This window comes from Biomphalaria glabrata, chromosome 10 (assembly GCF_947242115.1).
Source record: "Biomphalaria glabrata chromosome 10, xgBioGlab47.1, whole genome shotgun sequence".
Classification (NCBI taxonomy): domain Eukaryota; kingdom Metazoa; phylum Mollusca; class Gastropoda; family Planorbidae; genus Biomphalaria; species Biomphalaria glabrata.
The window spans coordinates 2,271,877-2,295,285 of NC_074720.1; the positions used below are offsets into that span (position 1 = coordinate 2,271,877).

Here is a 23,409-nt window from a genome sequence, read left to right on the forward strand (position 1 = left end):
AATGCCAATGACTGAAAGTCTGCTGTCGTGTAGGACAACGGTAGACTTGCGTTATTTGCAATGAGTGTCAGAATGTTGACAATTACGAAAGTGAAGCAAGTATTGAGTATGTAGGTCTAACTCATGTAATGGTGGATGCATAGATGAGCTCTGGAAGTGAGCAAAGCGCTAGATGTCATTTATTCAAAGAGTTCAATAGCTTAAACTAAACCATTAACTATTAAGGAATAACTGCTTGGATAGTTCACATGTTAACACCGTGTATATCTGCAGTTTAATACCTAGAAAATATGATTGAAATAGTCCCTTGAGAGGTATGCAATTGTAAATAATATTGAATAGTCCCTTGAGAGATATGTTATTGTAAATAAGATTGAAATAGTCACTTAAGAGATATGTTATTGTAAATAAGATTGAAATAGTCACTTAAGAGATATGTTATTGTAAATATGATTCAAATAGTCCCTTTAGAGGTATGTTAATGTAAATAAGATTGAAATAGTCCCTTGAGAGGTATGTTATTGTAAATAAGATTGAAATAGTCTCTTGAGAGGTATGCTATTGTAAATATGATTGAAATAGTCCCTTGAGAGATATGTTATTGTAAATATGATTGAAATAGTCCCTTGAGAGATATATTATTGTAAATATGATTGAAATAGTCCCTTGAGAGATATGTTATTGTAAATAAGATTGAAATAGTCCCTTGAGAGATATGTTATTGTAAATAAGATTGAAATAGTCCGCAGAAAAAATAGCCCTCTACAATTGGGACATAAATCCAAGATTGTCCTAAGAATACCAACTATTACCAACACACTATAGATGGAGAGAGAAAGAGAGAGAGAGAGAGAGAGAGAGAGAATGAGAGAGTAGGAGGAGAAAGGAATAGAATGAAAAAAGACGAGGGGGTGATAGAGAAAAAGAGAAAGGAAACAAGCTATTCTCGTTCAAATCATAAAAACCTTCAAAGAATGATCCAATTCAATGTGTCAGCCGATTCATTAAATTTATTTTATTTTACAGCTGTGAACATTTTCTCTCATTATTTCGCCTAACAAAACTTGACCGAGTTTCCCTTGAGAAATATTTCCTTCAAGCAATGTTTACAAGATAGATGTGCTTCTTTTCTTTTCGGGTGGAAACTAGTTGCATTAGCTAATTTAACGTCAACCAACAAAAGGTCATTTCATTTTGATAAAGACGCTAAAAGGATACTAGGTACTTCTACAAAAACCGCAACCACAAGAGATTCGAAGCAGGCTCACGATGGCAGATGGACCCAACGATGAAAAGCTGACCGCTGTCTAAAACCGCAAACTTAAACTTTATGGTCATATCATAAGTTTCTTTGGGGCTCGCAATAGATGCCAGTGAAAAGAAGAAGAGACGGACAGAGAAAGCGATGGGAAGACAATAAAGAATGGACGGCCCTGCCATTTAAAAAGATTCTAGTCAAGGCCGAACAAATAAGAATGAAGCCAGCAGTGTGGTGCCCTAACGGTTCGACATACTGTTACGTATTTCTGAATGTTCTGGCTAGATGTACTAGTAGGCACACAAATAAAAACACTGCAAAGAACTTGACGACTCAACTTTCAGCTTCATATAACTTTATTGACCATTAACTCTAACAATTCGTCACTGTAACATGTAGCGTAGAAGACTGTACAATATCTGTCAGTTTACAGTTAGATATACTTCGTTGCAATTCATCTCTACACTTCGTTGCAATTCATCTCTTGTCAACTTGCATCGAGCCGTATTCCACAGAACAGACCAACGACACACTTCCCAGTGTCGCTCCAGGTCTCCCAAAGCTGAACCAAGTCGTACTCAAGTCTACCGAATCAGAGCCGCACACGTCTTACATCGACTGTATCGACTGTAACGGCTCAAGTCCACTGTAGTTCGCTGTATGGACTTTAACGACAGTAGTCCACTCAAGTTAACTCTACCCTAGTTAACCTGCATCGAGTCGTACACATTTCTCTTCTACTGTCTCGCACAGTAGACATCAGTAACGAAGACTGTACCGAAGACTCTACCTACGACTGACTTTCATATTAACTCTCTGGCTTATATAGAGTCCCTAATCGCTCCTCCAAAGTTGCACAAACATTGCTAGTATCTTCTGGAATAACGCGTAAGGACACGTCACATCCTGTCTTTGTTTATACATGTAGATTCCAGAGAACACCCGCTGCTGTGTTATCTCGCCGGGGTCACACGTACTGACCTCTTCCTGTCTCTGGTCATTTGTAACAATACTAAAACTATACATGTAGGTGAATCAACATTTAAATACTTTTATTTACAAAAAAATATTCTGTATAAAAGTGAACTCTTCAACTCTTTCGAACATTTTCTTAAAGATTTATTACGAATTATTTTGATTTTTTAGCCTTCGAAGATTGACACAGAAAACTCTAATGACATACTCTTTGTCATAACACTAACGACACAGAGTGTATTTCTAGCCCACCTGATACTTATAACCCTAGACATTGAGTAAGAAGCAGGTGTTTTAAATATGCAATAATGTGTTCACATTGTCATGCATTTATTTTACATTTGATTTTGAATGTTTTTGAAGCTAGTATGTACATTCAATCATGTGACACTAGTGTAGGCCTATGTGATACCAACAAAATATTTTAGTGTTTTTTTTCAATAATTAAATACGGTAACGAAACATGTTTAAAAAATAAAAATAAAACGCTTATGTAACCGACAGAACAGTAACTACTGCCCTTTATCTCAAGAAAGCAGGGGTTAGCCCCCATTTTGCTATATAAAAACAAAATTAATTCATTAATACTAATTGATTAACTAACTGGTTCATTTTGTTTGATTGATTTGTGTGCTGCTATCAACTATGAATAGTTATGCAAAAATTCAAATGGGAAGTGGGTGACAAAACGTGGCGATGAACGATTGGTCTAAGCTGCCCACATGTTGTGACGTTGCAGGTCAGTGTACAGGCCTTCTCTAACGATTGGTATCGATTAATCTCAGCATGGAGTATTAGTGCAAGGAGGCTTACCAACGGTGGCTTGAACGGGTTAGGGTTAGGAGAACTAATGACTTGGTATCATTCAAATCTCCCATTGAAATGGAAAACTAAATTTAAATAGTATACGCATAGGTTGTAATCATCTTAGTTTCAAATGAATATCTTTAAATTAATGTGAAGATCAAATCTAGTGCTATTAGAGCATGGAATGGGTTGCCTGAGCTAGCCAGGAAAATCAGTGACTTGGCATAATATAAGTTATTGGTTAATATGGGAAGCATGGTCGAGAGGCTAAGTGCGCTTGAACTTGACTTGTCTTGGCTACCTAGAAGGGGGCTCGAGGTTCGACACCCGACTCAGGCAGAGTTGTGTTTACTGAGCGCATAAAGGCAGCACGGAAAACCAACTCCTAGATACCCCCCCCCCCTCAACAAATGAGATTGGACCAAAGCGCTAGGAGCATGCTATAAGCATGAAAGTAGCGATATATAAAAGCTATAATAATATGCATGACGCGTAGGACGTAATCATCTTTTTTGAAGTAACGTCTGTATGATAAGGTTTCTATACGTGTTACAGTCTTTTATTTAGCTACTAGCCAGAAATTAGCAGCGGCCTGCGGGCCTTAGATTGTGCATTACTAATCTAGTGTATTGGATTTAGATCTATGTTAAAAATAGCTTGTAATCCTTTCAAGTTTTTCTCCTTTGCTACGAAAATAAAAGTAGTTTTGTGGAAATGGGTTTACCCGTTAAGCCGATACATTCATATCAAATATAAAATACTATGGAAACGGGTTTACCCTATTTGTTGAAAATTTCTTTAATTAATTAAATTTAGCTATTAAAATGAAAGAAGCGCAATATGAATGGGATAGAAAGTACGACTAAATTCGTAGATAAAAGGAACACATTTATGTAAAAATGCTTTAGGAACACACATTTAAAAGTTGATTTTATTCATGAAAGAATGGACCATATTTTGTATTTTAATGTAAACAAAATATCTTTGCAAATTAGATCTAAATCCTTTCTAACCTGTCTCGAGTAAACATGGCTTTATGACCTAGATTCATGAAATAGTACTACTTTTATAGACTAGGGCATTTTTTTTTTTATGAGGGTCTACTTTACATACGCTACTATTTCAGTTAGTACCCAAGGAACATTTATGCCAAGTTTTATCAAGATTGGTAAAGCAGTTTTGATTTCTATGCGAAACATACACACATATATACGCCTTACTTTTTGTTTTATAGTATAGATTATAGATGGATGATTGATAAGTTTCATCTTTTACAGCTTTCTACTTTAACAAAATATAAACTAATCTAAATAAATTTTTTTTTATCATCCCTACAAACTGGCAAGTGACAAATGCTAATATCACATGAAAGCGAAATTGTGTCGTTTCGATAAAGGATTGGCACTTATCTGGAGGGTTATCAGAATTTATTGCAAACGAGATGGCTCTCTGCGGTGGCAGTAATGAAAGACTGTTCGCTAGACAGCCGACAGCTTCTATCGACTTTCTCAGAGAATCAGTAGACACTATCGCAGTAATACTCGCTCGGAGACTCCATCTTAGCCTAGGGGCAGATAACTATTAAGGACGAGTGCTTCGAGGTCTAAGTTATTTGATTTGTACGCTAATAAAAACAAATCATCAAAAATTATATTAGGGTTAATTATACTTTAAAGAATCTCTCTAATAAAAAAAATATGAGGTTGTTAAATTTAAATGAAAACTGGATGGGAAGACGTTGGCAGAGTAATTGGCCTTGGTAGTCCCTCCAATTTGTTTGCTTTTCATTAGACAGTCATATCCGGTTTCCGTTGCCTTCGGTTTTCGTCGGTTCCTGTTTGCGTCAATTTTGTTTTTTTTAATGTCGGTTTAGAAAGACAATCAAATAGTAAAATGTAAGATGTCGTATGTCTACTTGCTGTGTGTAAGTATCAGATTGTCTCTAATAAAAATCAGAGCACATGGCTGGTCGGTTAAGATTTTCAAAATCATGATTCAAATTTGGTATTTTGATCGTCGCATTACTTTGGCTATAATAAACTTTTAAGATAAAATTTGTAACAATTTTAATCTTGATCACCAAAAAAAAACTTGCTAACAGATTCGACCTTAGATGAATGGTCGAAATGAAAAGATGAAAGAAAAGTTTACATACAAACATATAGCCTGTATCTCTCATTCTCTCTATCTCAGTTAAATCTCTCTCTCCTAACTGACGATACCAGCGTTGATTCAACCAGAATGTGGTAAATAATTACGGAGAGAAAGAGTTAACAATGCCGGTAGCCTGATAGTTCTGGACGATCTTCAGCAAACGAAACCGAAGATTTAGGCCACAGGGTCTGTTTCAGTGAGGGAAAATAGGAAAAGGCATTATGGGTAAATTCGTAAGTCGCAATGGTCAGCTTATAGGGAACTGATGAATGTCGTAATGGTCAGTTTATAGGAACTAATAAATGTCGCAATGTTCAGTTTATGGGGAACTCACAAAAGTAGCAATGGTCAGTTTACAGGAAATAACTAATGTCGCAATGGCCAGTTTACAGAAACTAACGAATGTCGCAATGGTAAGTTTATCAGAACTAATGAATGTCGCAATGGTCAGTTTATGGTGAAATACTAAAAGTCATAAGTCGCAATATAGTTAGTTTATGATAAACTAATAGAAGTCGCAATGGTCAGTTTATAGGAAACTAATAAAAGTCGCAAGACTAAGACTAAGGCTGCTTTATTGATCCTTACGGAAATTTGTTGTGATTACAATGGTCAGTTTATAGGAAACTAATAAAAGTCGCAAGACTAAGACTAAGACTGCTTTATTGATCCTTACGGAAATTTGTTGTGATTACAATGGTCAGTTTATAGGAAACTAATAAAAGTCGCAAGACTAAGACTAAGACTAAGACTGCTTTATTGATCCTTACAGAAATTTGTTGTGATTACAATGGTCAGTTTATAGGAAACTAATAAAAGTCGCAAGACTAAGACTAAGACTAAGGCTGCTTTATTGATCCTTACAGAAATTTGTTGTGATTACAATGGTCAGTTTATAGGAAACTAATAAAAGTCGCAAGACTAAGACTAAGACTAAGACTGCTTTATTGATCCTTACAGAAATTTGTTGTGATTACAATGGTCAGTTTATAGGAAACTAATAAAAGTCGCAAGACTAAGACTAAGACTAAGGCTGCTTTATTGATCCTTACGGAAATTTGTTGTGATTACAATGGTCAGTTGATAGGAAACTAATAAAAGTCGCAAGACTAAGACTAAGACTGCTTTATTGATCCTTACAGAAATTTGTTGTGATTACAATGGTCAGTTTATAGGAAACTAATAAAAGTCGCAAGACTAAGACTAAGACTAAGACTGCTTTATTGATCCTTACGGAAATTTGTTGTGATTACAATGGTCAGTTTATAGGAAACTAATAAAAGTCGCAAGACTAAGACTAAGACTAAGGCTGCTTTATTGATCCTTACGGAAATTTGTTGTGATTACAATGGTCAGTTTATAGGAAACTAATAAAAGTCGCAAGACTAAGACTAAGAGCGCTTTATTGATCCTTACGGAAATTTGTTGTGATTACAATGGTCAGTTTATAGGAAACTAATAAAAGTCGCAATAGTCAGTTTGTGGGTCTATTAATAAAAGTCTCATTACCTGAGGAGTAACTTCAGAAACTGGTTGACAACACTGGGGGCCTCTTTCGGTTTATCCTCCTCCGCCACCGAACTGGGCGTGGGAGGGGGCGAGTAGTCCCCAATCAGCGGGTCGCAATGATCTTCCTCGTTGGCGGACATTCTAGGTCACAATGACATGCTCAAGGTCTTCCAGTTGATCGTGGCCAGTGTCACGATGGCACACATTCAAGACAGACGCTATTTATTCAAAGAGGTTCATACCCGGTTTAGAACTGATTTCTTTAAGATCGTTGGCGTCGTTCAAAATAATTGTGTCACTGTGAACCGCATGAGCACAGGTGAAAACAATCTACTACCACCTTTATAAGAAACTACTGTTCAAGTTACATTACACAAACTTTATACTAAATTGTCATAAGAAATGCTAAAAGAGTCAAATCGGTAACTACAGACAAATAATGGGAGAAAAAAACAACAACGCAATTAGGCGTAGAACAAATATGAAATTAGAATACACACTTGAATTAAAGTTCCAGTCCAACTGCAAAGGTAAAGAATAAAAAAAAAACAGACTTAAGGTTTTTGGTGTACAGAAGAACCATGGGTACGTGTTGTACACACGAAATAATGATGCGAGTAAAAATATGAAAACTTGAAACTAGGGTAAAGATACGTCATCTCACTATTTCACAACGGTATCTTATGTATCACTGGCAGACTAATGCGTTGAAACTTTAAAAACAACACCTCGACTTTTGCACAATCACTTATCTGTTTTTCAGATTAAGTTTAACAGGGGGAACAAATGAAAAGGTCATAGAAACACTACAGGAACATAAAAAGATATTACGCTTTATCAGGCTACGAAACTTGCAAACCATCGCCTGCTAGGTGGAACCGCGACACCTCCCTTTCCATAATTCGGAAATAAGAAACAAAGGGACACATAAGTGAGTGAAGTCAAACGTTTTTTAGTTGCTTCTTGTTTACACAGAATATATATTTGTATTAATTTCCTATCCACTGAAATATTTATGCAAATCTGCACAAGCTGGGGAACTTCATTAAAACAAACAATAATAATTTCAAAAAAAGTAGGCATTTTAGTGACCCCGTTTGCTGTATAACTATTAATAACTTGGTAGTTTGATTTTCATATACCTGTATAATGCTCATGTAGTTTTTCAGAAATAGGGTGTTGGGGGTCAGGGATATCTGATATTGTGTTGATTGTTCTGGAGTAGAGTATACTTGTATCATTTTTCTCGTCTTTAGGGGGTTCATTGGTTAGGTAGTATGTCTTTGATATTAAAATAATATTTCTATTACTGTTAAAAAAAAAAAATAGTTAACGAAACAATTAGTTGGCCACATTTCGAGCAGCCCTCTGAGGTCGTTACATAGTGCAAGGAAATGCTTGTTTTTAATCTACTACAGTAACCCCTCTATAATACTTGTCTCCCTCTGAGATAGTTACATAGTGCAAGGAAATGCTTGTTTTTAATCTACTAAAGTAAACCCTCTATAATACTTGTCTCCACACTAACAATGTCTATAAAACTGATACAATACTAATAAAAGATCCGTAAAGATATTAAAATGTCATCGATGTCATTAGTCAATGTCCTAAATGCACATCTCCCTCCAGGAGACATCACAGGCCAGAGGGGAGATAATAAAACGCTCCTTGCATCAACCAAGCCTGCGATAGAAGTTTTTATTGAAGGAGAGAACATCCATTACTGCGCCACCTGTTACTCCCCTCGGAGCTATGCCTTTAAAAGACATTACAATCGCTGTCCATGGAAGCGAGAAAAAGAAAAAAAAATCCTCTTAAGAAAATCTTGGTCAAATCAATGACAGCGAATTTAATGTGTCCCTTTTTTTTTTTTTTTTTCGAAGTTAAATGGGTCAATGCCAATCGATTAACTGTGACAAGTTAAGGGTGTATCGATGGGGATCATTTGATGAGCTAGAGCCCAAAAGTATTTATTTAGAATCGACAATCTTCTGATCTAATATGTCCAATGAGTTCTACAAATAATTGTCTGTTTTAAGATAATATTACACAACAAAAAAAATTCTGCTTTACTCCCTAATGCTAGCAGAATGCAATCGGCACTACGCCTAACAGCAGAGTTTCTCGCCTATGCTCTGCGGGAGGACTGAACCTTCCAGCCTTGCCACCAATCGGAGTTCATCTCAGTAGAATGCAATCGGCACTACGCCTAACAGCGGAGTTTCTCGCCTAGGCTCTGCGGGAGGACTGAACCTTCCAGCCTTGCCACCAATCGGAGTTCATCTCAGTAGAATGTAATCGGCACTACGCCTAACAGCAGAGTTTCTCGCCAAAGCTCTACGGGAGGACTGAACCTTCCAGCCTAGCCACCTATCGGAGTTCATCTCAGTAGAATGTAATCGGCACTACGCCTAACAGCAGAGTTTCTCGCCTAGGCTCTGCGGGAGGACTGAACCTTCCAGCCTTGCCACCAATCGGAGTTCATCTCAGTAGAATGTAATCGGCACTACGCCTAACAGCAGAGTTTCTCGCCAAAGCTCTACGGGAGGACTGAACCTTCCAGCCTAGCCACCAATCGGAGTTCATCTCAGTAGAATGTAATCGGCACTACGCCTAACAGCAGAGTTTCTCGCCAAAGCTCTACGGGAGGACTGAACCTTCCAGCCTAGCCACCTATCGGAGTTCATCTCAGTAGAATGTAATCGGCACTACGCCTAACAGCAGAGTTTCTCGCCTAGGCTCTGCGGGAGGACTGAACCTTCCAGCCTTGCCACCAATCGGAGTTCATCTCAGTAGAATGTAATCGGCACTACGCCTAACAGCAGAGTTTCTCGCCAAAGCTCTACGGGAGGACTGAACCTTCCAGCCTAGCCACCTATCGGAGTTCATCTCAGTAGAATGTAATCGGCACTACGCCTAACAGCAGAGTTTCTCGCCTAGGCTCTGCGGGAGGACTGAACCTTCCAGCCTTGCCACCAATCGGAGTTCATCTCAGTAGAATGCAATCGGCACTACGCCTAACAGCGGAGTTTCTCGCCTAGGCTCTGCGGGAGGACTGAACCTTCCAGCCTTGCCACCAATCGGAGTTCATCTCAGTAGAATGTAATCGGCACTACGCCTAACAGCAGAGTTTCTCGCCTAGGCTCTGCGGGAGGACTGAACCTTCCAGCCTTGCCACCAATCGGAGTTCATCTCAGTAGAATGTAATCGGCACTACGCCTAACAGCAGAGTTTCTCGCCAAAGCTCTACGGGAGGACTGAACCTTCCAGCCTTGCCACCTATCGGAGTACATCTCAGTAGAATGTAATCGGCACTACGCCTAACAGCAGAGTTTCTCGCCTAGGCTCTGCGGGAGGACTGAACCTTCCAGTCTTGCCACCAATCGGAGTTCATCTCAGTAGAATGTAATCGGCACTACGCCTAACAGCAGAGTTTCTCGCCTAGGCTCTGCGGGAGGACTGAACCTTCCAGCCTTGCCACCAATCGGAGTTCATCTCGGTAGAATGTAATCGGCACTACGCCTAACAGCAGAGTTTCTCGCCTAGGCTCTACGGGAGGACTGAACCTTCCAGCCTAGCCACCTATCGGAGTTCATCTCAGTAGAATGTAATCGGCACTAAGCCTAACAGCAGAGTTTCTCGCCTAGGCTCTGCGGGAGGACTGAACCTTCCAGCCTTGCCACCAATCGGAGTTCATCTCAGTAGAATGTAATCGGCACTACGCCTAACAGCAGAGTTTCTCGCCTAGGCTCTGCGGGAGGACTGAACCTTCCAGCCTTGCCACCAATCGGAGTTCATCTCAGTAGAATGTAATCGGCACTACGCCTAACAGCAGAGTTTCTCGCCTAGGCTCTGCGGGAGGACTGAACCTTCCAGTCCTGCCACCAATCGGAGTTCATCTCAGTAGAATGTAATCGGCACTACGCCTAACAGCAGAGTTTCTCGCCTAGGCTCTGCGGGAGGACTGAACCTTCCAGCCTTGCCACCAATCGGAGTTCATCTCAGTAGAATGTAATCGGCACTACGCCTAACAGCAGAGTTTCTCGCCAAAGCTCTGCGGGAGGACTGAACCTTCCAGTCTTGCCACCTATCGGAGTTCATCTCAGTAGAATGTAATCGGCACTACGCCTAACAGCAGAGTTTCTCGCCTAGGCTCTGCGGGAGGACTGAACCTTCCAGCCTTGCCACCAATCGGAGTTCATCTCAGTAGAATGTAATCGGCACTACGCCTAACAGCAGAGTTTCTCGCCTAGGCTCTGCGGGAGGACTGAACCTTCCAGCCTTGCCACCAATCGGAGTTTATCTCAGTAGAATGTAATCGGCACTACGCCTAACAGCAGAGTTTCTCGCCAAAGCTCTACAGGAGGACTGAACCTTCCAGCCTAGCCACCTATCGGAGTTCATCTCAGTAGAATGTAATCGGCACTACGCCTAACAGCAGAGTTTCTCGCCTAGGCTCTGCGGGAGGACTGAACCTTCCAGCCTTGCCACCAATCGGAGTTCATCTCAGTAGAATGTAATCGGCACTACGCCTAACAGCAGAGTTTCTCGCCAAAGCTCTGCGGGAGGACTGAACCTTCCAGTCTTGCCACCTATCGGAGTTCATCTCAGTAGAATGTAATCGGCACTACGCCTAACAGCAGAGTTTCTCGCCTAGGCTCTGCGGGAGGACTGAACCTTCCAGCCTTGCCACCAATCGGAGTTCATCTCAGTAGAATGTAATCGGCACTACGCCTAACAGCAGAGTTTCTCGCCTAGGCTCTGCGGGAGGACTGAACCTTCCAGCCTTGCCACCAATCGGAGTTTATCTCAGTAGAATGTAATCGGCACTACGCCTAACAGCAGAGTTTCTCGCCAAAGCTCTACAGGAGGACTGAACCTTCCAGCCTAGCCACCTATCGGAGTTCATCTCAGTAGAATGTAATCGGCACTACGCCTAACAGCAGAGTTTCTCGCCTAGGCTCTGCGGGAGGACTGAACCTTCCAGCCTTGCCACCAATCGGAGTTCATCTCAGTAGAATGCAATCATCTTCCCCTTTAATTGAAAAGTCCGTAATTTATGAGATAAGACAGATCTAGTATGGTCAGTTAGTCGAAGTGTGAAATTGAATCATATACTTAAGGCTCTATGGTCCAAGTCCTGCAATTATATGGTCTAACACTCTAAATGATGCAACTATCTGGTTCAAGTCCTGCAACTATTTTAATTTTGAGAGAAGGTTCTAAAATTGAAACATAAAGAAACTTGTTTTATTTTCTCCAGCATAAGGTCCAATTAGTCTGGGACATCCCCTAGGTCCAATTAGTCTGGGACATCCTCTAGGTCCAATTAGTCTGAGACATACTCTAGGTCCAATAAGTCTGGGGCACCCTCTAGGTCCAATTAGTCTGGGACATCCGCTAGGTCCAATTAGTCTGGGACATCCTCTAGGTTCAATTAGTCTGGGACATCCTCTAGGTCCAATTAGTCTGGGACATCCTCTAGGTCTAATTAGTCTGGGACATCCTCTAGGTCCAATTAGTCTGGGACATCCTCTAGGTCCAATTAGTCTGGGAATCCTCTAGGGAAATATCTTTTATTTCTTTTAGAATAATGAGTAAACACATGGGTCAGTGCTTGGACCACACGACAACCTGCTCGATACCGTTGACCAAAGGAAAAATTGACCATATCATCATCTGCCCCATAGATTGCAAGCTTTTCTTTGCTGTTTTTTTTTTTTTTATATATTCCACAATGCGCTATTGGTGTGGTAATTTGATTTCTAGTGTTTAGTCATGCACTGCACACAACAGATTTATTAAAGTATCTGAAGGAACAAACAGTTCGAAAACATTTTTTTCTTTTTGTTAACACACGGAACAGAAGAGCGTGCCAACTATTTTTACTAACACAGTAGAGAGAACGCAGACAAGAGAAGACAACTCTATTTATTTAGAAAGTATACACGGGACATAATCATTTGGGCAAACTAGTGATTCTTGGCTTCTGTGGTCAGCGACTACACACAGATAGTACTGCCTGACCAGACGTAAAAAAAAAAAAAACACAAAAAAAAACAGCTATTAACCTGCTGAGAGGAACCACTGAATCGGAAGGTTTGGTTTAATCAATAGCTGGAGCACTATTTTATCGCTCGGACATAAACTCTACAGCCTCCTCACTTTTGCCAGTACAGAGATGTTTGGTAGTGGGGTCAGCACCGTTCTATATGAGTACTTTCTGATAGTGATAATCTCTCTCTCTGAGACAAAGTGTGGCTAAACATCAGCTTTTAATGAGATATTAATAAAGCTAACGCGCAATCAGCCCCCGACGTGTTTGTGAAAACAGGAAGTGGCGTCATAGACGTGGTCACGTGAAATCTCGAGAGCGTGAGCGGTAGAAGGAGGAAAGAAATAAGAGTAATGAAAGAAAAACAATGAGAAAGAGAGTATGGTAGGAAGATGAAAGGAAGAGAGGGAAAAGAGAGAGAGAGACAGAAAATAGAGACAGAGAAAGAGAGAAACAGAGAGAGAATATAGAGATAAAGGGCAACAGAGAGAGAAAATAGAGATAGAGAAAGACTGAAAGAGAAAATAGAGATAGAGAGAGATAATAGAGAAAGAGAGAAAGAGAGAGAAAATAGAGAAAGAGAGAAAGAGAGAGAAAATAGAGATAGAGAAAGACAGAGAGAAAATAGAGATAAAGAGAGAAAAGAGTGAAAAAGAGAAAATAGAGATAGAGAGAGCAAATAGAGAAAGAGAGAGACTGAGAGAGAAAATAGAGATAAAGAGAGAAAACGAGAGAAAATAGAGATAAAGAGAGAAAATAGAGATAAAGAGAGAAAATAGAGAAAGAGAGAGAATATAGAGAAAGAGAGAAACGGAGATAGAAAATAGAGATAGAGAAAGACTGAGAGAGAAAATAGAGAGAGAGAGAGAGAAAATAGAGACCGAGAGAAACAGAGAGAGAATATAGAGACATAGAGAGACAAAGACAGGAAAAATAGAGACAGAGAAGTAGAGAGCCAGAGAGTAATAAAGAGAGAGAGAGAGAGAGAGAGAGAATAGAGACAGTGAAAAAAAAGAGATAAATAGAGAAAGTAAAAAAGAGAAAGAGATAAATCTAGGGAAAGAAACAGAGAAATTGAAAGAGAAAGAGAGAGAGAGAGAGAAAGAGAGAGAAAGAAAGAAATAGAAAACGAGTAACTGAATGATGTGTTTATGACCATCTTCTTATCAATTTTGCAAAGATGTTTATTTCCTATGTTAGGTTACTTTTTCCTCTATAGCCCCTACCCAAGCGTTCCCTGAAATGTTTCATGTCATCAGTTTACTGGAGAAACATACATACAAACATATGCCTTTTATAATATATAAATAAGAGTCTAGAATACTCTAAAAACCATAGTATGCCTTAAAATCTTATCTATACTAAATCTACATGAAGCCTTGCCAGAGATCGTATTCAGTTATAACCTGACCTGGTGATGCCCTAACGGCATGTATCGCGTGACAGACCGCGGCCCAGTCCGCTACTGCTCGCTACCACATTAAGCCCGAATACATCCGATTTACGCTCCTACAATCTTAGACGTAACATTCCGAGGCCTTACAATCCCGTCACGCCACGCGCTTTCCTGTTAACAAGCGAACACAATGCACAGGTCATTTCATGGATTGATTTTTTACGCTTCTGAAACATTGGTCAGAATGTTCAGTTATGTCATCGAAATATATCGACAAGTTATGTCATCTAAATGAAATATATTGACAACTTATGTGAGACAAGTTATGTGATCTAAATATATTGACAACTTATGTGAGACAAGTTATGTCATCAAAATATATTGACAGCTTATGTGAGACAAGTTATGTCATCTAAATATATTGACATCTTATGTGAGACAAGTTAGGACATCTAAATATATTGACAACTTATGTGAGACAAGTTATGTCATCTAAATATATCGACAACTTATGTGAGACAAAGTTATGTCATCTAAATATATCAACAACTTATGTGAGACAAGTTATGTCATCTAAATATATCAACAACTTATGTGAGACAAAGTTATGTCATCTAAATATATCAACAACTTATGTGATACAGAGTTATGTCATCTAAATATATCAACAACCTATGTGAGACAAAGTTATGTCATCTAAATATATCGACAACTACTTTTTGGTTCTGTATTCCCGTCTTTTTTTTATCCCTTTAAATTCTTTCGTAGTTTGATTTACACTTTTTCAAAACCCGATTACGTTTCCACTGAAACGCTTGACATTCTTCTAAACATTTGTATCGTAACACTTGATAGAAAGGGAGTTCTTAAAATGTCCACCCGACGTCGCTGTAAGGATGGATGGTGGTCACGTGGCAAGTGAGGCAAGGGTTTTGCGTTGGAATACAGTACGGAGACTGGGGGTTAAGTTATTTGAGCTAACATGTGGTGAGCTAACATGTGGTGAGCTAACATGTGGTGAGCCATCATTTGCTGGAGATGGCGTGGTGGTTGAGAGTATAGCGCTTTGTTTCCGAACCGAGTAGTCTCGGGTTTAAATTTTGGTGAAAGCTGAAAATTTGAATTAAAAGATGTTTAGAACTTTATGAGTCTACCGAACGTGAAGGAGTGCTGTCTGAGTGGTAAGATAAGATAAGATTAAAAGGTTCAGGAGCTTGTCTCCCAACATAGACTGGAATCTAAAATTCTGGATTTTAAATTTTGTGTCCCTGAATCTAACACTAACGCTTACCTGGCATAAGTTGGAAATATAAAGAGAGACTTTAGGTTCTGGCCACTTGGCAACCTCAATAAAACTACCGGGACTTTTGGGTCTAAAAGGGGACATTACCTGAGATGAACTCCAATTGGTGACAAGGCAGGGAGACCTAGGTCTCCCGTAGTGCCCTGGTAAGGAACTCTGCTGTTTGGCGTAGTGCCTCATAGCTTCCATACAAACATAGTGAACCACTGGATACGTCTTCCCGCAGCTCGCGGAGCTGCGGACACTCTTGCAAGACGTGCGCCACCGTCTCTTCTGATTCCTCGCAGTGTCGGCAACGGGCATCAAAGTTTGACCGGAACCGGGCGAAGTACGCACCTATGGGGCAGTGTCCCGTACGCCACTGCGCTATTGTTGTCCGTTCCGACCTTTTTAGCCTCCACCACGGGTCCTCTCGATTTGGGCGGCGCATGTGCTGCCAGACTCCCCTGGCAGTGTTGGAGTCATCCCAGGATTTCAACCATTTTTCAGGTACCCACTCTCGTATAGTTGTGGTAGCCGGGGACATTACCAGATACTTCCAGAGTATTTCAGTTATTTTTCATTATTGATACCGCGTAAAAAATAGGTTTATTTGCAAATTTAGGTTGTTCACTGATATTTCTTTTTGAAGCGTCACATTAAAAAAATATGTAACACAAAAAAACGATGAGATCAAAAGGAGAGACACATCTTTTAAAACCCTTAACATTTAAAATTGAAAATGAAGCTTCAGATTGATTTAAACAAATAGATAGTGTTATTACCGTTCAATAATTGTCTATTAAATATGTATACAAACATGTTATTAAAAAATCTTAAAAAGTTACATCGTCACGTTACACCCATATTTCAACAATACACTTTGATTTTCATAGCAGCTTAAAAAAATCTCTAACAGTCAGATTTAAATATTTGCTGTGCTTTATCTCAAAGTCAAACTAAGATGCAGTAAAATTTTACCCTCAATATTTTTTTCTAAAAGTTAAATGTACAAACTATGGATTATTAGATGAAGTCTGATTGTATGGAAGCGAAAACAGAGTTTTGGGATTTTTTTTTTTCCGGTTAGGAATCCCAGAAATGTGGAGAGGTTGTACAATCAGATCGGAAATATTCCCAACGACTAAGGGTTCGATTGATCTGAGCCAATGCTTACAGGAAGCAACGAACCGTGATCAGTTGGATACAGTGGAAGTGAGGTGAACGGACTGGACCTTGCAACTGTGAATACACTGGACACGCTTGAGTACCCCCGATGGCCAAAGCATTGCCAGCTGACAATCATGATGGCGAGGTTTCAAGACATGGCGAAAAAAAAATATCTATGAATCGATTTTAAGTGTACGAAAAAAAAAAGAATATTTAATAAGCTATGTTTTTTTTTTTTAAATTTATGTGATAATTTTTTTAGCACCTTTAAGCACTGCAGAATAAAATTTTCTAAGCGATTCCGTTATTAGCACAAAATAATTTCAATTTGGTGGAAGAACTTGACTTAGAAACTTATTTAAAAATGCTACTAGTTGACAGCAAGACTTGATATGTAGGTCAACTGCCACGCATTGAGATAATTATAGAAGTACAGCCCAGATGTTTTTACAATACCTCTACTCAAGTCACAACTTCGTGGAAACTGGAAAGCTGCTATAAAAAAAAAAAAAACGACTCTGGAAAAACGATTTTTCTAGAAATTTAACAGTTTAATAGTTGAAAAAAGAATTACAAGCTCGTTGGCCACACGGGGAACAACTCTACTTTGTCGTTACAGTTTTTCAAATTAAAAAAATTAAAAAGAAAATATAAATTTGGCTAGTGACTATATCTAGGTCTAAAGCCAACATGGCGTAGTCAGCCGTATTAACGTAATAACGAGATAACAGTAACATTAAAGTTGCTTCAATCATGACTTCAATGTTACTGACGTTTACAAGCAGCGTTTATGGGCCCTTATGTTTTCGCCAACCTAAATATAGATTGCATCTAGATGTAGAAGTAGAAGTAGATCTGGACTAAGTCTTAGTGGTACTATGTCAGAACTGTAGGTCTAGTGTTAGATCTAGTTGTCCCTATAAAGAACATACCAATACATTATCACATAAGTAGGCCTTCCTCGCTAGCCGAATCATAAGATGCTTTCTAGCAGATGAAGGTGCCACGGGTTCGATACCCGAACGGACCTCATTCACCAATCGTAGACAAACAACATTAAGCCACGTGATACTATTGATAAAACAAAAAAAAAATTACGTATCACGTGACAGCCTAGATGGATTGCGTAATTTGTATAGAAGATATAGAGATATAAAGTGGCAAAATGTTGTTTGTTTACGATTGGTGAATGAGGTCCATTGTGCCAAACATTTTTAAAAATATTTTTTTATATTATTATTTTATTACATTTGAACTTTCATAATGGAATTAGGGTTAAGGTTCTTTTTTTTTTGTTTTTTTTTTTTTTGTTTTTTACTTAGTTAAAAAAAAAGGTAAATTCAGTTTAGCGTCCTTAATATTGTTTTGTTGATTGTAAACTTCAGATTGACATATTATTCAACATCTTTGGACTCCATTATTCTCATTTATCTTCACGTAGCTGTGGCCGAGTGCTTAAGGGCTCGGCTTCCGAACCTGGGTTCGAATCTCGGTCAAGACTGAGATTTTTTTATCTTTGGGATCCAACGGGCTCCCCCGAGTCGATCCAACTCTAATGGGTGCCTAACTTTGGTCGTTGTGCGGGCCATACGACACCCTGCTCGTTAACCGTTGGCCGCATCAACAGATGACCTTAACCTCATCTGACCCCTAGATCGCAGAGGCTGAAAGGGAATCTTATCTTCACTTAAAACTTAAAAGTGATTTCAAACTTAAAGTGTATCAAGTGAATCTAGGCAGACAGTGTAAACCTTTGTGTGTGTGTGTGTTTGCGTGTGTACTGTAGTGTTAAGCGATAGTTTTAAACCAACATTTCCATCTCCAGATGTATCTTAAAAAAAAACCGAGTTCCCAAAATCTGCTATATGAAACACCTGCCTCCCTGACCCACCCATCCCACGCAGAAGATCAATGAAGCTATTTCAGACCAGATCACTTTCTTCAAAGAGAATCTGACATTTTAATTAAAAGATCAAAACCCTGGCAGACATGTTAGCTTCGTTTAATTCTAGAAAACATAGAAAAAAATACTTACAAAACAAATCAAAACTACTGAATTTTCATACGATTAAATCCTAGAACATATTAATTAGAACTCGCTGCAAGTATCAAACTCTGTGGACATCAAACGGACAAGGAGATTGAGAGGCAAAGACAATGATGAAATTTGCTTACAAGTTCTCTACCATCTAACAGAAACTTGGTTTTGATGTGTGGGTCATATTGTATCAGCATCGACAGAACATGATTTGAATCTAAGGTTATATTATTTGTTTCTGTGATCTACTTAGTCAAGACCCTTATGAATAAAAAAAAATAATATAAATTTATAGATCAGTGTTTCCCAAAGTGTTCATGAACTGCTGGAATGGTAGGCCTGGGCGTACATTTTTCTCTCTATAAATAAGGAAAATGTTAGAATGGGCGAAATGTTCCATTGAGGAAAAAATTTGAGAACCACTGTTCTAGATCAACCGTAAAGCTAGCTTTCATTAAAAGAAACACATTTCTTGTTGCATTTATTTTAAAGGAATTGGCAACACCTATTAATAACAATAACAAAGACCTTCCTTCAGGTAACAGTACCAGGAAAAAGAAGAACAGGAAGAAAGAGAAAGTGATGGGAAGACAACATAAAAGAATGGATCGACACATTATTTTAAGAGATTCTATCCGGGGCGAAAATACTGAAAGGAATGGAGAAAGACTGTAGACAGATCATGGGTGGTGCCCCATTGATTCATCAAACTAAGGGATAGATTTAGGTGAGATAGATTAAGGTGAAGTTGATTGAGAACATTTATTGACGAGATATTCAAATACATTTTCTAATTAGGTCTAGTGACGATGACTGACAAGAATTATTCACTGTTGACATATAATGTTTTAGGAACGCGGGCGTCTAGACATTCTAGGTCAGCGGTTCTCAAATTTTTATGCTCGGCGACCCCTTTTTACAATCCCCCACTCTGACGCGACCCCCCCCCCCACACACACACATACAACAATAGAAGAATAGACAAAAACAATCCATATTTTCGATGGTCTTAGGCGACCCCTGGCAAATCGTCAATCGACCTCCAAAGGGGTCGCGACTCACAGGTTGAGAACCCCTGTTCTAGGTCATTATATCCTGGTGATAAAAAAGAAAGTGTAACCATAACGGGAAATCAAATCACATTCATTTTAGGTCTGTATCTTATCTTATCTTATATAGTACAGACGTTACTTCAAAAAAGAGGATGATTACGTCCTACGCGTCATGCAAAGCCTTCTGGATAGAAGACTTAAAAGCAAAGTAGCAATTATACATAAAGCACAGAACCATAATCTTCAAATACAAAAACAAAATTTAATAAAATACTATGAAAGACACAAAGATAAAGGCACATTCCTCGTTCCATATGCTAGGACAAATTAGTACAAGTGCTCCTTCCTGGCGCAATTAGAGCATGGAATGGGTTGCCTGAGCTAGCCAGGAAAACCAGTGACTTGGCAGAATTTAAGTCATTGGTTAAAATGCTAGAATCGACATTCGATTGCCTTGATCAGGGACATTGCCATGAACGAGGATTGTTTGAAACGATAAGTCTGAAGAATGCAGACGACTTCACGTAGGGGGGAAAGGGTTAAAAAGTAAAACCAACGAATCCATGCTAAACGTACTTTAAAATAAGATCCACTATTACATCTAAGAAGCATACTGGCACATTGTCTTAGCAACCTTAGCTATAGCGTAGGGCCCCCACTTGACTCGTGGGCCCCCACATGACTCGTGGGCCCCCACTTGACTCGCGGGCCCCCACTTGACTCGTGGGCCCCCACATGACTCGTGGGTCCCCACTTGACTCGCGGGCCCCCACTTGACTCGTGGGCCCCCACTTGACTCGTGGGCCCCACCCCAAAAAAGGTATCAGGAATCATTTCGATAATTTTATAGAAAAAGCAAAGGAAAATGTGCCTTACAATGGGCTCCGTATATCTAATCGTTTAGTGCATTACCAAGTCTAAATGAGGTCCCGTTCAGACTCAGACAGTAATTAAAGTGTAACCTAAGCACTTGGGATAATCATAACAATATAATTCTACAATGTACTTTCAAACGAAACAAATCAAACTTCACTTATTTCTAGATCTATCTGTGCAGACTTAATCTAGCCCAGAGCGCTCTGCTACTTAAGATCCTGAGAAGTGAAGTGTAATCGACCATTAATCAATCGCAGCGTTTTCATTTGGCGAACAAATCAATAAATGAACGTTACCCCAAACTAGTGAGCCACATACACCTCCAGGAAATCAAAGTCTGAACTACAGTTTAAAGTTTAAAAAATCACATTATACGAACGGTCTGGAACAAATGAAAACATCATAACAAAATCAAAGAAATGGAAAAAAAAAACAGCTAGTGAATATGACACGTTTGAAATTTCAATATCTCCGAAAACACACTCCTACACTCACGTCTGAACCTCGGACTACCAGGGGAGACAATCTGCCTCGCGCTACTCTCCTCGCCCAGCCTCACTCCCCCTCCACGATCGTTGCCTGACAACTGCACGCGCCGTTCTTGTATGACGGCCTACTGTCACAAACAATTTAAAATTGGGGTCGGACGTGGGGAGGGGGTGGGGGAGTATTACTCCACATTACACTGAAACTTGTACCTCCCAAACCCCCAGCCAGGCCATCATCACACCTAGACATTTGGAATTAAACACTTAACAAGTAATCCAAAGAGATTGTTTCATTTTCGATGAGAAATGTGGCAGTAAATTTATTACGCCCTTTCTGATTGGCCAGGGGCTACCGGAAGTAGCAAGGTTCAAGCAATGTATTTATAGGCACATAAATTTAGAAGCAGTTGATTTAAATCGCGCTAAAAGCTTTGCATTTACATCACGCTAAAAGCATTGCATTTAGATAAATCTAACAGATTTGTATTTACATGACGCTAAAAGCTTTGCATATACATGACGCTAAAAGCTTTAAATTTACATGACGCTAAAAGCTTTGCATTTACATCACTCTAACAGCTTTCATTTACATAACGTTAAAAGCTTTGCATTTACATGACGCTAAAAGCTTTAAATTTACATGACGCTAAAAGCTTTAAATTTACATGACGCTAAAAGCTTTGCATTTACAAGACGCTAAAAGCTTTAAGTTTACATGACGTTAAAAGCTTTGCATTTACATGACGCTAAAAGCTTTGCATTTACATGACGCTAAAAGCTTTAAATTTACATGACGCTAAAAGCTTTCATTTACATGACGCTAAAAGCTTTGCATTTACAAGACGCTAAAAGCTTTAAGTTTACATGACGCTAAAAGCTTTAAATTTACATGACGCTAAAAGCTTTCATTTACATGACGCTAAAAACTTTGCATTTACAAGACGCTAAAAGCTTTGCATTTAAATAACGCTATAAGTTTTGCATTCACATGACGCTAAAAGAATTGCTTTTACATGACGCTTGATGTCCCCTTGGGGACTATTGAGCCCTGGGTGAAATTTTTTTTATGCATTTAAAAACAAACGATCACGCAAACATTCACAGAGGTACCCCCTCTTCTCCCCTCCTCCTTTCACACCTGGTCCAGACATGTGATAGGATCATAGCGCATTGAGAAAGCTAGAAGTTAAACAAAATCATTTGGTACAAATATTTCTAATCGTATAGATTTTTTTTTCATATGTCTGACTAGAGATGGGAATCAATCCATATATATAAAGATCGGGTTCGGTTCGAACAGATCCAAAGTTCAGGATGGAGCTTTGGTTCCATGTTATGAAATTAGGTAATAGCAAAACTAAGTACATAGGATATTCAATCCATTAGTTCAAACACTTGAACATGAGTCCTGACATATGTCAAGATCAAACACAAATAATGCTACTCATACTAGATATTTCAACTTCAAACCTTAAAATAATCTAAGGCTGCGGGTCAAAGTTCACAAAACATCGAAGCTGTACATGTGATGGTATTAGACAACTAGGAAGGCTGACCCATTATCAAAGTTTTAGTTTTATTTTAATGTGGTACTTTTCTGGATGGACAAACCTTTAAAGTTCGATAATTCCCGACAATCTATTTCCGGCTTTGCGACTAATGCAGCAGGCGCAAAGCTTTATTTTTGATGAACTGCTACATCTACAGCGCTGAGCAGTATGCAGTCATTGGAGAATGGAGAATCCCTAAGGCAGTCATATTAAACTTACCACTTTGCCTCATGTTAGTGTGTGTTAGATACACCTGCTTCGACGCGATATCAGATGTTTGCTTAGCGCAGGTATAAAGATCCACAACAAATCTCCATCATGGAAGGTGGAATAAGAAAAACAAAAATAAATTTAAAAAAAAAAACACAAACATCACCTCCTTTATTTTCACACTCTTTCTCTCCCAACTCTGTTGTTACCGGTCGTTGACTTGTAGCACCAAACTGCTGGTAGACAACTGAACTATTGTAGGAATAATATATCTTAAGTATTAAACTTTAAAAAAATTGAATAACTTCCTTTTGTGAACAAAACTAACTAGAACTTTATTTATATAGAGACAAACCAAGTTGAAGTTGAAATGAGACAAAATAAATGTACCAGACTTAACCCAATCATAACTCACTGCAATAAAACAACCTTTCAGTCTCAAGTTTTAGAGTCGTCTCCTCTAATACCGAGTGAGTCTCATCGCACTAGGGCACTGTGTTGAGAACTCTTATTGTCTGTTAATACGAACAAGGAAAGCAGCAGTTCGTTGTAGAGTTTCCCTGTCTCCGTACAGAGCTAGCTCGCCATG

General features: G+C 39.0%; 1 protein-coding gene across 9 annotated transcripts in view; it reads right to left on the reverse strand.

Annotated features, from left to right (window-relative positions):
* LOC106056728 (tumor protein p53-inducible protein 11-like) overlaps nt 1-23,409 on the reverse strand; it is a 303,798-nt gene that overhangs the window by 41,035 nt on the left and 239,354 nt on the right. The window contains exons 1-2 of one of the 9 annotated variants that reach the window (XM_056043788.1): nt 20,869-21,094; nt 6,704-7,108 (exon numbers count right to left, since the gene is read on the reverse strand). The exons of 6 other annotated variants lie outside the window; for them this stretch is intronic. In XM_056043788.1, coding sequence (XP_055899763.1) covers nt 6,704-6,843 — 140 coding nt within the window. In that variant the 5' untranslated portion in view covers nt 6,844-7,108; nt 20,869-21,094. Of the gene's footprint in view, nt 1-6,703; nt 7,130-20,868; nt 21,095-23,409 lie in introns of those variants that run through there. 2 more of the 9 variants (XM_056043787.1, XM_056043792.1) reach the window with 2 other exon arrangements.